The sequence below is a fragment of the Taudactylus pleione genome, unplaced genomic scaffold, assembly GCF_031769625.1.
Source record: "Taudactylus pleione unplaced genomic scaffold, aTauple2 ptg000041l, whole genome shotgun sequence".
Taxonomy (NCBI): Eukaryota; Metazoa; Chordata; class Amphibia; order Anura; family Myobatrachidae; genus Taudactylus; species Taudactylus pleione.
The window spans coordinates 15488702-15503570 of record NW_028284443.1 but is presented as its reverse complement, the minus strand read 5'-3'; the positions used below and the strand labels follow the sequence as shown (position 1 = coordinate 15503570).

Genomic DNA, 14869 nt, shown 5'->3' with positions numbered 1-14869 from the left:
ACCCAGCATCCCTGGGTCAAAGTTCTGCCCAGTGTACACCAATGGGAGGTCCAATCTGGACCGCAACCCCCTAGTATGTCTTCTGGGATCTAATGTTACCACTCTGTGAAGTTTTCATCCAAATTATGTGATGTCATCCAAAACAGGCTCCCTGGGACAAAGTTCTGCTCGGTGCAATCCGCTGTGAGGTCCGACCGGACCCCAACCACTCCATTGGGCATCCCAGACCAATTGCCACCCCTCTGTGAAGTTTTCATCCAAATTCATCCAGTGGAAGGCCCAGAATAGGCTTCCTGGGTCAAAGTTCTTCCTATCGTCCCTAGGTCAATGTTCTGCCCAGTGTACACCAACGGGAGGTCTGACCTGGACCTCACCCCTCTAGTTTGTTTTCTGGGATACAATTTTGCCACTCTGTGAAGTTTTCATCTAAATCCATCCAGTGAAAGGCTCCCCGAGTCAAAGTTCTGGCCAGCGTCCCTGGGTCAATGTTCTACCCAGCATACACCAACGGGAGGTCTGACAGGGACCTTAACCTGTAAAGTAAAAAAATATCACCAAATAGATCTTCAGGCGCTATTGGATATCACTTCTTGAGAGACCAAGGGTTCTCCACACCAAGAATCTTCCTCTTTCAATTAGAGCAGCGTGTTGACCAAATTTATCAGCTGCCAGCAATAGCAATTACACCTTGTCTTCACAGTGTTATCCTATAGCGCCTGAAGATCTATTTGTTGATATTTTTTACTTTACATGTTCTTTTGTGGGGGGTGTTCTGGTGACACCGCCAAACTAAAGGGATTTTCGGGCTGCTGTGTTTGTGCGCATTAATCTAAAAATGATTTCACATTTAGGGACCTTACCTCCCATAAAAACTGGCCAGGATCCAAATGGACCACCTCACATTAGTTTTATCCCAATTGGTGCAGGGGTGTACAAATGCATAACCAGACAAACAAACAAAAAAAACAAACAGCCCAATGAATTTTATATATGAGATAAATCAGGGCAAGTTAGCAAAACTACATTCTCACGATGGATGTCCTGAGAGGCCTGTCAGTCAGGAGTTTGTCTTATGAGATGTAAGGTGGGAGGGGGCAAGGAGGATAGAAAGGATGGGGTGCAGCATGGGGGTGTTCAATTGTTAAGGCGAGCAAGCAAGCAAAGGTGATTTTTAGTCAACTTAATCATGTTAATGATTAATGAATGTTATTGGAAATAAGACGAATTTGGAGATGAGTGGAACATTAATATGAAGTATTATAAAGAAGTAATTTATAGACCTTCAATATTCTTGGAGTTGCACCAGATATGGATCAAGGATCCAGTTGTCAGTCTCTCCAGCATCTATACAATATGCCTGGGATATATTGTTAAATTGCACAGGAACATAATATAAGCAATATAAGTGTATTTGTAAGTGTTTTCTTAAGATGTAAATAGAGCTGCACTTTGGGATCTCTGCACCACCTTCCTCATCCAGACTCTCGACAGGGTCAACATCACAACTCAGTTCATGTGGGTCCCTCTCCTGTGAACCTGGATTTTGAGCTCACCATATACTTTGAATCTAATCCTTTCATCAAGGCCTCTTGCCTCCATAGGGACTCAACTGTTCTAAAGGGCCTCTGAATAAAGTTTGAAAATGTTTTGGTTGTATAAACTGGTAAAAGTTTCAATTTAGGATATTGAACTGACGCTGGAGGTCAGAGAACAGTGGGAATATTCATGAATGTTTTAACTACTTTAAGAATCTTAACATTGCTCACCATCCAAGGTCTAAAGAATAAAATGTCTTGCCCTGGGTTGTAAAAACTGTGATTATGGGGAGAGAGCTGCCACTATAGAAAATAGTTTATTCTTGTTATCCCACACTGGCAGGAAATCTTAGCTGTCTGGTCCAATGATGTTGTGGTAGCCATAGCAGGAATCATTGTGCATTCCATTGAATTCATTGGGGAGGATGTAAGTTGCACTGCTAAATAGTATTTTTCTAAGTTTAAGATGCCCAACCCACAACACTATGCAAGGTGCTGTAGGAACCACAACCTTGTCCTTGTAGTGTTTTTTAATTTGAATATGTGGGAAAGCATCTGAAATGGAAGAACCTATTATAGCTGCAACAGTTTCAGTAATAAAATTAATATTTACTGCATTAATGCATCTGAAAATCTAGGAAATATACTTTTAGTCCCAATGTTTCAAGTCTGTTTTAGTATTAGAGAGCGATTATAGGTTATTTTGTTTGAAAGAGCTGATGGTATTGTTTAGTAATGTTCATGCAGAGGTACTTTATTTTTATTGGTGCCATTGGAAGGGGAAATTTTGTTCCAAGGCGACTTTTGACTCTGGGAAGAGTAATACTGGAATAGGTGCCTTGGAGGCATTATTATCAGTCATTTGTTATCAGCATATAGTACAATTTATGTTCTGCTTGACATGTTTTATAGTACTGTTATGTTTGCTCAATGCCCAGGGCAAAAGTGAATGGTAAGGGAAGACAGCCATGCCTCATGCGTTGATCCCATTTGCAATAACCATTGCAGAAGAAAAGTGTTATAAATCTGAAAATTCCTTTAATAAACTTTCAGTGAATAACACAGAGGTGACACAAGATAGGCCAGGAAATGCCATCTACAGTTTTGTTGTGTGTTGAGTGCTAATTCTAAAGAAGGGGTTATTTGTTCTTGTAGTTTATGGATCAGGTTTATTGTTTTATTTGTGTTGTCTGGCCTGGTGAGTGTGTATTAGTCAAGGGACAATGGAGACCGAATGTTTCCCTAATTTTGCCACATAGCCACTGCACCCTCTTCAATGGCACTGGTAGTTTGCCACTGCTTGTACATTCTATCATCTGAGAGCAAGTTCAGCGAATGTGAAATAGAAGAGCAGAACATGGCCTTGGGAGGACAGACAGCATTGCAGTTCTCCCCTCAAATTTTGTTATGTGGCCCAATGATGTTGTTTTCCATCCCTAGGTACTGGACACCAAGTGATAATCATATCAGGTTGACATCCTTCCTACCTTTTAGTAGTAGCCAACACTAAGGTGTTACATACTATAGTGCCAATGTGCCATGCACCACTTCCACCCACAGAACCAAGCTAGAGTTCGTATTACTATTCTATTCATATGGCTAAAGTAACAGTTGTGCAAGGCTATTAAGTATATATTTGCAGATACATGATTAATGTTTACTTACCATATATAGAATATGCACATGTGAGATTCTTCTACATTGTGGTACAAAAAATACATGACATGTCTTTATAGTTCTACATTACTTTACTTTATTGTTCTTCATTCTACAAGTATGCTCGGCATTGTCAACTCTGTAATTCAAATAGAGTAGCCTTAATTGTTACTGCAAAGTTTGTAGAAAGATGACAGGAAGGTATGTGGTCTGAACTGCCTGCATTTACTGTATATAAAAGTACATGTTCTCTGTCAGTTGGCTGAAAATAGCTTACACATCTCTCTACTTTAGAAACAAAATCCTTCTAAGCCAAGAAAAATAGAGCTACATTCTGGCCCCTTGGAATGGCTAAATGTCAGGTTTAGCGATCAACAGTGTAGTTTCTATAAACAAAGCAGAACTCTGCAAGAGAGACATTGCCTTGTGTTCAAAGACACTAGTTTTTCCCAGACAGTGTTTTAGAAGTATGATTATATATACACTACCGTTCGAAAGTTTGGGGTCACTTAGAAATGTCCTTATTTTTGAAAGAAAAGCACTATTTTTTTCAATGAAGATAACATTAAATTAATCAGAAATACACTCTATACATTGTTAATGTGGGAAATTTACTATACTAGCTGCAAACATCTGGTTTTTAAAGGAATATCTGCATAAGTGTATAGAGGGCCATTTTCAGCAACCATCACTCCAGTGTTCTAATGGTACATTGTGTTTGCTAAACACGTTAGAAGACTAATGGATGATTAGAAAACCCTTGAAAACCTTTGTGCAATTATGATAGCACAGCTGAAAACGGGTTTGCTCGTTAGAGAAGCTATAAAACTGGCCTTCATTTGAGCTAGTTGAGTATCTGGAGCATCACATTTGTGGGTTCGATTATACTCTCCAAATGGCCAGAAAAAGAGAACTTTCATGTGAAACTCAACAGTCTATTCTTGTTCTTAGAAATGAAGGCTAGTCCATGCGAGAAATTGCCAAGAAACTGAACTTTTCCTACAACGGTGTGTACTTCTCCCTTCAGAGAACAGCACAAATGGGCTCTAACCAGAGTAGAAAGACACAACTGTGCATGAAGACAAGTCTCTAGTTTGGGAAATAGATGCCTCACAAGTCCGAAACTGGCAACTTCATTAAATTATATATATCAGCAGCCTGAGCCCTATTCTTGTAAGAATGTAATGGGTAGAGGGAATATATAGCCAGTTAAATTTATTCAAACTGGTTGAAAATTATCTCAAATTTGGTCAATTTATAGACCTAGAATTTATCAGCAACATGACCATTTTAATGGACCAGTTCAGCTTGGAGCCAACTGTTGAACACAAAGTTACAGTTCAAATTTAATTTTCAAAGTTAGCAGTTATAGCTAAAGATAGTTATCATTCAAACACTGAATATCACTGTGATTGAGCTCAAAGTTTTCATGAAAACAATTAAGAAATTGCTATATTATGGTGTTCAAACATGTTCTAATCAAAGCTCAATCCAGTTCACCTTGCATAAATTGTTTGCAAACTGTAGCATTAATTGGAAGAGCTGTTTGAAGAACAGCTCAAGAATCAATTCAAGCATCTCTAGCATTTAATACGGAATTTGAGAATGTGCAATATGTACAATAGGTAGGGCTTCTATGTTTCCTGTTTTTTCCAGGACCGTGTTCTTTTTGCACACCAAAAGGCTTGTTTTCCTATAATACATATGAATAATAAATAGCAAACACCGAAAACATGCGCAATAAAATGCCACACAGTTCCTCGCAGATCTTTTGTCCTCTTGTATGGAGTATAGGTATCAATCCTTTGTCCTATGTCAAATGGTAACTTTAGCCTCCAAAAGGATCATTTATATCTTGATCCTCACAGCATATAAATGATGTAACTACAAGACTCATAGCAACACAAAAAAGAACAATAATGCAACACCTTAAAAAATAATTTGAAGGTTTTATTGCTCCAAAACACTCACATTTAGTGGTAAACTTACTAAAGTGAGAGTTTTTAGAAGTGAGTTTTAAAAGTGATGTTGCCCATAGCAACCAGATTCTACTTAACATTTATCTAGCATCTTCTAGAAGACAATAGCTAGAATCTGATTGGTTTGCCATGGGCAACATCACTTTTAAAACTCACTTTTAAAAACTCTCACTTTAGTAAATTTACCCCTTAGAGTGTAAAAACAAGCATATCACCATATTAAGTGAATTACCCCCCCCCCTTCCCCCCCGATGGGCTCTTTATAGGAGGAAGTGTGTGGCATTTATACCTATTTCCTTTAAGTAATGCTGGGTACACCAACCGGCCGACCCGCCAACTTATCTTACGATTGGTAAGTGCATATACACTTACCAATCATCTGCCCGGTGTGTCGGGCCGAACATCACAAATGAGCTGACATTTAAGTTTGCTCACCCAGTTGAGCTGTCAATCACTGCCGGGTCCCTGCAGCAAGTGTACGGGTGATCTGCAGATATATCGGCCATCTGCTGTGCTGCCCAGCTGATGCGATATGTCTGTGAATGACGTCAATAACAGACATATTGGGGGTACACACCCTCTGACGCGCTTGTGTTATATCGGCCATTCGATTGAACAATGTGTACCCATCTTAAGGGTAAACTGCTGTTTGCATTTAAGGGTGTGGTCCTCCAGTGTATTGTGTCCTTATAACCACTGATTTGTGTATTTACATGTAACCCATGTTTAGCTTCTCAGTGGACTATTTTTTATTTTCCTATAATACATAGAAAATATATATACAGTATATATACTTTTGATTCCAGTTCTTCTATGCTAATATACATTTTATTTTAATAGTATAAAGACAGACTTAAGAAGAAACAAGTGTACAGTGCTCCGGAAAGAGTCTTGTTGCATATACATCCCTCTATTGCTAATGAGGAATCCATCCTGTACAAGCGAATCCTAGCTCACCACAGATACAGAACCCTACAATTTACAGATGTTGACAGTATCAAAGCTTTCGTAAAGCACAACCAAAACACTCAAGGTAAGTACATATGTGTGCAGGATAGTCTTATTTAGCAGTATATTGGAAATGGAGCTCTTTTACCTAGAAAATATGAATTAATGCCTTGGTTCAATAAAGTAACATACAATTTATAGAGTAAACCATTCAATCTAAAGTCATAATTTCATTTTTAATTAAGACTGATTGTCTATAGGGCTGTGCCCTGTAAGAGTTTTTCCTTGGCACTAAGCTTCCCTAGGAAAACTCCACCTCGTCTACTGCATCACAAGCATGTACTTGGGCTCTGCCGCCTGCTGTTTATTTGGGTATTATGCCTGCTGATGCAGCAATGTTTATAAACCATGTCCCTATCCTTCAATGTTCTGTGCTGTATGTCACTTTTTCTTGTTTTGCTCATACTGTTTATGTACATTGTATAGTACTGTGGGTCAAAGGATAATATATGTATTATAGTAGTAATAATAATAATAATAATAATAATAATAATAATAATAATCTAAATAATCAACACTTTCCAGCCATTTACTGTATTGTACTGTATATGAATTGTGTACCTGTGTTTTTCAACTCATCTACAAAGAAGCTATGCATCCTGTCATATTCAGGTACACTCATGGCCTCCCTCAGCTCTCCCCACTATGTTTCCTCCCCTGCATGTCACTCCAGCAGTCACACTTACCTGCCCTGGATCTTCTGCTTGCTCTGCTCCTCTGTCCTTCAGTCGCAGCACGCAGACATCGTGAGTCCACACGTGCTGCTCTGTCCGGGCCTCTTCATGCCTGAGCCTGCTGATTACTCCAGTAGTGCAGGCACGGAGCACCTAGGGAAACTCTGGACTGGTCCATTTCCTAATTGACACCCAAAAATGCCCATATCTCGAACAGAGAACTAGCCACGCACTAGTCTTCATTACAGTGTATATGTATGTTGCAGCGCATATGCAGTATGCAAAAGTCGTTAGATGTGTCCGTATTTGGACTTGTGTTGGGCTCAGAAACAGGCCCTTAATGTTGTGTATTAGACATCTCTATAGGCTCTATTTCCGTCATTCTAATAAAATAGTAGCTTAAATGAAATGTAAACAAATGTCCATATTACTCAATAATGTAATTCGCCAAAGACTTGTATGCCATTGCAGTGGAGACCAGAATGAATCTGTCTGCCTGCAGCCTAACAAGTTGCTGTTCATTGCTGTATGTCTTCAAACTAGAAATGTGTCCTCATCAGCGGCAGCTCCTATCCTTCTTGACGAGGGGGCTGCCCGCTGAGCTGCATTCCGGACGTTCTGAGTTCCGGACTGCTAATGTTGCCCAATGGATCAAGCAGGTGCCAGGACCTGTACATGCGCACTAACACTGGCATACTGGTGCATGCGTAGAAACATCGCATAGGCTGCAGCCCCTAGAAGCAAAGCAGGGCAGACATGGGAGTGACTTCCCACTGGAAGCTCTCTCTACTAATCACGTTCCAGGCTGGCAGTCCCATGGGGAGAAAACACCTCACCCTGGGACTGCCTGTCCTGTGTGTGACTAGCAGATAGTGCTTCTCTTCTCCTAGTCACCATCCAGGAACATCCCTCACATTTCTACTACCATGCGTCCAAATCTGTCCTGTGACTTTTATGTACAAATTGGTACACATGGCTTTGCGACTCAGATGCATGCGCATACCAATAACGACGTTCCACTGCGTCTGCCATTGCCGCTGCGACAGACTCAGACCCATTACATCTTGTATGGCCAGCTTTAGAAACTTATTAATGGGGCTCAGTAATATACAGTACATTTTCTATCTTGACTACTAGTTTTTAATTACAAAGTTTGATCCAGTGTCATTTCCAGATAAGTATTTTTATGGTTGCATCATTTTCTCAAGGTCATGAAGTTATGTGCTGAAAAATATTTTTACAAATTTAAAATTCTCATTAAAATCATTGTGTTATTTATTTATTTTTGTCTGAAGCGGAGGCAGATGTTATATAACAAGATGGGTAATGAAAACTTTGAATCCACTGTAATTTGTTTTGTTCCAAATTCTGCCTGAAACACTTTCTCTCTTGCGAGAGTTCTATTTTGGAATGAGCTTGGATTGGACAAATGCCAGTTGTCTGACTTATATGGAAAAATATCACTAACTTCCATGGACCATTTTATTGCAAGATTCTAGATTTAAAGTTTTCAACAGACTTAAATATTTTTTACATGAACATGGAAAACATCACATTTGTTATTCTTAAGAATACTTTTGACACACAATTTCTTATAACAAATGTTGTTTGAATGATGAAATCTCTCTTTTCAATCACAAGTATGATCGTCTGAATGGGGGGAGCAAGGGGGCAGCCTGCCCCCTCCTCCCCCCCAAATATGTGAAAGGAGCAGCAGCCGCATGGACGGTGAGGGGCTGTGCAATATAGCAATAAGCTGCACAGCCCCTGCACTACATGGAGGAGGAGGTGTAATGTGCAGTCTTTAAGTTAAAACAACCTACATTACACCTCCTTATCCTCCCTGTGGTGCAGGGGCTGTGCAACCTATTGCTATAAAGCACACCCGCAGCCTGAGTCTGACCATCCGCTGCTGCCACTCAGAGGCTCAGATAAGAGAGAGAGAGGGAGGGGAAGGAGGGGGGAAGAGAGGGGGGGTGGGCACCAGAACAACTTTTTGTTGTCCCCCCCATCATAAAATCGTCCCGAGACCCTTATCACAAGCCTACTATGACAAGCTGTACACATGGTTGATATAAATTCCGTGGAAGAAAATGACTTGGTATAGACTTATCGGTTTGATTGGTTACAAACCTTTCACTGGAGTTATTTTTGGATTAACACAATTGTACAATACTGGAAAGAAATAAAAATGAAAACATGTCTAAAAGAAAATAATCCATGTGCACATCTATTTTAGTGATTATTCATTTGTGTTCCAGGTTATATACCTGAACTTAAAGCACCACTACAATCTAAAATGAAAGTCCCCTTATATGATAAACTTGCTAATGATATCCACAAATATGTGAGATTCTCTATAGCATTCTGATGATGGGTGCAGTCTTCTATGCGCAGGGTCTGATGCAGAGTGAAACACAAGTTGGACATTATTACTCTCACTTTGCATGCACAGAACTAACTGTATATATTATTTTCCCATATGAACAGTTGCACACATCTCTGCTGTTGGACCACCCATATCCGTACGCTTGGTTTTATAGCTGTTATTATGTGCAGGGCCTAATTCAGAGCCGGACGCTATTTGCGCTCGCTCGTTCAGAAAAAGGGGCCGGCTATTTAAATTGAGCGCTCGCTCTTTGCGGTCTGTTGACGCCTCTATGTCTGAGCGAGCGAACGAAACATGCCATCGCTATTTTGTAAAGATGTGCCCTGGCCGCTCGCATCCTACGTCATCTCCGTTATTCATTTGATTAATCGAGTACATCGAAAGGCGTATGAACTGCTCGCAGTGCTTGTGGTTGGATTTTCCTACCGCAAACATGCGAACAGTTCAGGCTAAGAAACAACCAAGTGACGTGGTCGATGACGCTGCTTTGTTAATTATGCACACCCTTAAAACGCCCATTTTGACCGATTGGCACGCCTGCGTTCAGATCACCACTCCCCGTTTTCAAGCACCTTCCCCTGTTACCACCCACAAACGCCTCATCCTGTCACTCAAATTAGCAGGCACTCGCTATTTTGCGAGCACTCGATTTCCAACCGCAATGACTGGTTGGCGCATGCGCATTACGACCCATACACATGCGCAGATGAGCGTACATTGCTCGGCCGCTTACGAGCGGCTCTGAATCAGGCCCTCAGTGCGCACTTGCACCAAACATATCCCTGGTTCACAAGAATTTATATGGATAAGCACAATGTGAAACGTTTGTGAGTAGTGAAGGTACAACCGCTTGCTCCTCTTTTCTGTTATGTTACAGTCCTCTCTGCCGCCTGCTGTTACTTTGTAGCAACCAACAGCCAAAGTCAGGTTGAAATTTCAAAACAGCAATATCATGATACCTCAACAGCTATGCAAATATTTGTGTGATTTCCCCAAGTAGGGGCTTAATGAGTATAGCAATGACACTGTGTATAAGAGTTGAATTAATGAAATATGTGCTGTATGTGGATTACTAGTAACTCTCAATGCCCCTCTCCTGGTTCAATTGAGTAAGCAGAGTATTTCATGTGTATTCTGCAATCTAAAGCTGCATACACACTAGACAGGGCCGGATTAAGATCTATGGGGGTCTCTAGGCAACAAACATGTGGGGGCCTCTATTAAATGTGGACGAACTGGGGGTATGTGCAATGGGGACCTTATGCGGAGCCCACAGTAGTGGTACTGTTAGGACCTGTGTTTGTTGTGGACCCGGGGTGGAAACAGGAGCAGACACCAGAACTGATTTAAACGGAGAGGTGGGTTGTTTAATGTGACTGTTGGTAGACATGAACAAATATATACTTAAGTCCAGTAATGACAGAGTAATATGTGACTGAAGGAGACTGAGGTGGATGGGAGTAAACAAATGTCCAGATCAGTGACAGATGAATCAGGTGAGTCCAATTAGGCTGTGGAAGTGAAGTAAATATCCAAGTATGCTGAACAGTAAAGCTGCATACACACACAACGATTGAGTTAATGAACGATTTTAGTAAACGATTTTCTACCTTGAAAAAATGAACTAAAATCGTTTACTAAAGTTGTTCATTTACTATGTTCATTTAAATGTAATGAACGATTTTTATGAACTACAAACGATTTTTGCATATTAACTTAATGAAAATCGTTGAGTTGACAAGTCTGACTGAACTACAAACTACAAACTACAAACGTGAACGCGCATGAACAATAATCGGTCATCGTTTGACTCAGAAAGTGAACGATTTTTTCAAACGATTATCGTTAAACGATATCGTTTAACGATAATCGTTCAAAAAATCGTTATGTGTGTATGCACCTTTACTGAGAGGGAAATCCAGTAATGCTGTAATAATGGCTGAGGGGAAATCTGGTAATACGGTGACAATGGCTGAAGGGAAATCTGGTAGTGCTGTGATAATGGCTGAAGGGAAATCCAGAAGTGCTGTGGTATTGGCTGAAGGGAAATCCAGAGGTGCTGTGATAATGGCAGAAGGGAAATCCAGAGGTGCTGTTATAATGGCTGAAGGGAAATCCAGAGGTGCTGTGATAATGGCTGAAGGGAAATCCAGAAATGCTGTGGTATTGGCTGAAGGGAAATCCAGAAATGCTGAGAGATGACTGCGCAGGAATGGGTTAACTGAGGAGACAGGTTCAGGCAGGAGTGGGTCTGGTGGAAGGTGCAGGGCTGATCTCTAGCAGAGAGCAAGGCAATGCAGAGTGGTGCAGCTATGCAGGAAGCCAGCGGCCAACAAGGAGTTAGGGCAGGCACCGGAGCACAACACTAAGGTCCAGGAGTGCAGGAACTCTCACATAGCAGACACTGTGAAACACGTTGCACTGGCAACTACAGGGAGCTCCAAACCCCCTTAAGTACCCAGCAGCAGAGTGTGAGTGGCTGGAGAGATCACCTGACACATCAGAATAGGATCACTATGTCCCATGTACCTGTGATGCTGAGATGGTGCTAGACTTACCCTTGCCAGGATGGTCCAATGCTGGCAGAACCCCGCACACACCCAATGCCAGTCTCAATGCGCCAGCTCCCTCACTGGAAGGACCGCGCCACAGCGCTCCCACCGGCGAGGACCACAACCTCCACGCTGCAAAACCCTGGTCATGACAGGTACTCCTTTTGCAGTGCCCCAGTAGTGTCAGTGCCCACAGTGGTAGTGCCCCATATTCAGAGCCCACAGTAGTGGTACCCTTTATGTAGTGCACCCAGGAGTGGTGCCCCTTATGCAATACCTCCATTAGTAGTGCTCCCAGTAGTAATGCCTCCTGTGGTAGCGCCCCCAATAGTAAGGCCCCAGTAATAATGCCCCTGTATTAGTGCCCCCAGTAGTAACGCTTCCTCTGTAGTAGTACCCCAGTAGTAATGCCCCGTCCCCCAGTAGTAGTGCCCTTAATAGTAATGCCCCCCAAGTTATGCCCCCAGTAGTAAAGCCGCTTGCACAAAAAAAAACCAACCTAATACTTACCTTAAGCCCCGCTCCCGAGTCTGCTGCAGTCTGCTCCGCTTGGCTGCTTCTCTGCACTATTGGAGAGACGTCCAGGAAGGGAGCCAGGCACCCGCTACTAACAAAATGTCACCGGGCGCCTGGCAAATAGAGCCTCCCTGCGGCGTCGGGCGGAGCCCACTTTAACCCCGATAAGTGTGGGGGCCCAGGGACGACTGCCCCTGTCTCCCCCCCGTTAATCCGGCCCTGACACTAGACGATGTGCTCATGATACAATATCATGAGTGATTTCCCTTGAACTCTCCCCGGCAGCTCCCCAGCACTCCAGGAAATGATGTGCAGCAACAGCTGCACGATGTGTCACAAGAACTATCGTGCACGATCTAAAGATTTGCAGATCTTTAGTTCATGCAGGATAGCAGACAGATGCATTCACGAATCAGGGAGAGACGTGATGCATGCATCTGTCTGTAAAAAAATAAACACAGATGCATGAATCAGTGAGATCCTTCTGTGCTGCTGTATTTAAAAAAAAAAAAATTAAAGCCTGAGTGAAATTTAAAAAAAATGCATGGCCTCCCCCCCAAATGAGCAACCAGCGTCTGCTTTTGTGGCCCAGTGCTGGTTGTGCAAAATACGGGGGACAAACGATGTAGGGTCCCCCTATTTAAGCACAACCAGCACAGGGCTAGTCAAAACCACCCCTGGTTGCCAAAATACAGGGGACAAACTATATAGAGGTCCCCCGCACTAGGTTCTGATCCAGTCCAGGTTCTGGAAATACAGGGGAAAAAAATGAATAGGGTCACCCTGTATTTACCAGGACCAGCACCACATAATAAAACCTAATAAGTTGAAGATTTAAACTGGGGCAATGCCGGGTACTTCTGCTAGTTTATAATCTAGACACATATACAGGTTTATATATCCGTAAAAATGTACTTGCATGGCCAAATATATTTCTGCAATTAGCAATTCTGACTTTGGTGTGTGCGAGCATCCCCAATTTCAGTGCAAGTGCTGGGTGAAGACTAATTTAAGGAACAAACAGTGATTCTAATATATGCCAATAGCTATCTATCTATAGAAAAATAAATATATATTATTGATCAATCGATGACACTCAGGATATTTTGTACAAACACGCAAGAGACCCCAATAGGTTTATCCACATTTCATAACTCTATTCAAAGTTCTTTCATCAGCTATTCCTGATGCAATTCTACATTAATCTTTCCCTCTCTGGTTTGGTAAATTTGAAGGCACCAGACACAAGTATCTACATTTTTCTGTAGCATTGAAGTACCGGCTAAGAGGGGGTAGAATAGGTACTGTTGGCCCGGGCCTGTTGAAAGGGCCCATGCTAGCTTCTGAGGTTAACAAATGTCCCCCTTTGCACCACACAATGTAGCGCATTGTATTTTTTTTGGAAGCGGTATGGCCACACCTCCCAGATTTGGCCATGCCCCCAATACTCGGACCCCATTAATCTCTAAATGGCCTTGGCCCTTGAAAAAAGATGTAGTAGATGTCTGAAAAGTTGGTCTGTTCAGCTGTGCGCTGTGGTAATTTTTTCTGGAGTCCCTGGAGTGCTGTCCATTTTGTGCGTATATATATATATATATATATATATACATATACATATATGATAATGTTGGTTCTTTGGGGAGTGCCTAAAATGGATTGCAAAACTCTATATGGGGTTGAATTCCCCCTTCATATGGAATAATTTTTGTCCCTATTACATAGAGCAGTAGTTTCCAAACTGGGTGCCATGGCACACTGGGGTGCCTCAGGACACTTGCAGGTTGCTTGGGTTGGTGGTCCAATACCAAATAAAATAATTTTTAGTCAGTATAATAGGCAAAACCACTGCTAATGACTGTCAATCAAAAAATATGTGGACAAAAAGAAGCGCAGCCCTGTCAACCACCACATAACTGAACCTAAGGGTGTCATAAGCACAATTTACGAAATTTAATTTTTGCTGAATTTCTCAATAAGAAACTTTTGGCCCAGGGGTGCCGTGGAAGAAATGCTGATACTCTAGGGCGCCGTGATTCGAAAAAGTTTGGGAACCACTGACAGTGTTGTGAGGTGATAAGGGTGAAGTTTTTATTCCTCCTATCGGGCCTACTATGAGACCTTTTTAACCTTAGTTCATCCAAATACAACTAATAACCTTCTTTCCTTTTAGTGCACAGTTTTATAAAAAAAAATGTAAAATCACATTTAAAGCTTTCTCACATATTTACATAGACCTTTTGACCACTGTGGGACAGATGTTAGTATACTTGCTGTCTTCCTTTATAGGGACAAGCTCTTTGAGAGCCTGAAGGGCCCACTTTGGATCTTGATATCTTGTCATCCAACGTGTTTCGTCATAAATGACTTCCTCAGGGGTATCTTTAAGATATTAATGGGGTGTCTCGGTATCAAAACATAAACAACAAGTACAAACATAATACTTTCATAATCATAATGAAAAGTCCACGTAGGTTTTTATATAATATATGTACATATACATAATTGATCTATAATACATTTTTCAAACAGTTATAACATGCAGCATGAGTTTAAAAACTTC

General features: G+C 41.5%; 1 protein-coding gene across 4 annotated transcripts in view; it reads left to right on the top strand.

Moving 5' to 3' along the window:
• CPED1 (cadherin like and PC-esterase domain containing 1) overlaps positions 1–14869 on the top strand; it is a 433838-nt gene that overhangs the window by 25168 nt on the left and 393801 nt on the right. For all 4 annotated transcript variants that reach the window (XM_088457671.1, XM_088457670.1, XM_088457669.1 and 1 more), the window contains exon 2: positions 6011–6203. In XM_088457671.1, the coding sequence (XP_088313797.1) occupies positions 6011–6203 (193 nt within the window). The remainder of the gene's footprint in view (positions 1–6010; positions 6204–14869) is intronic.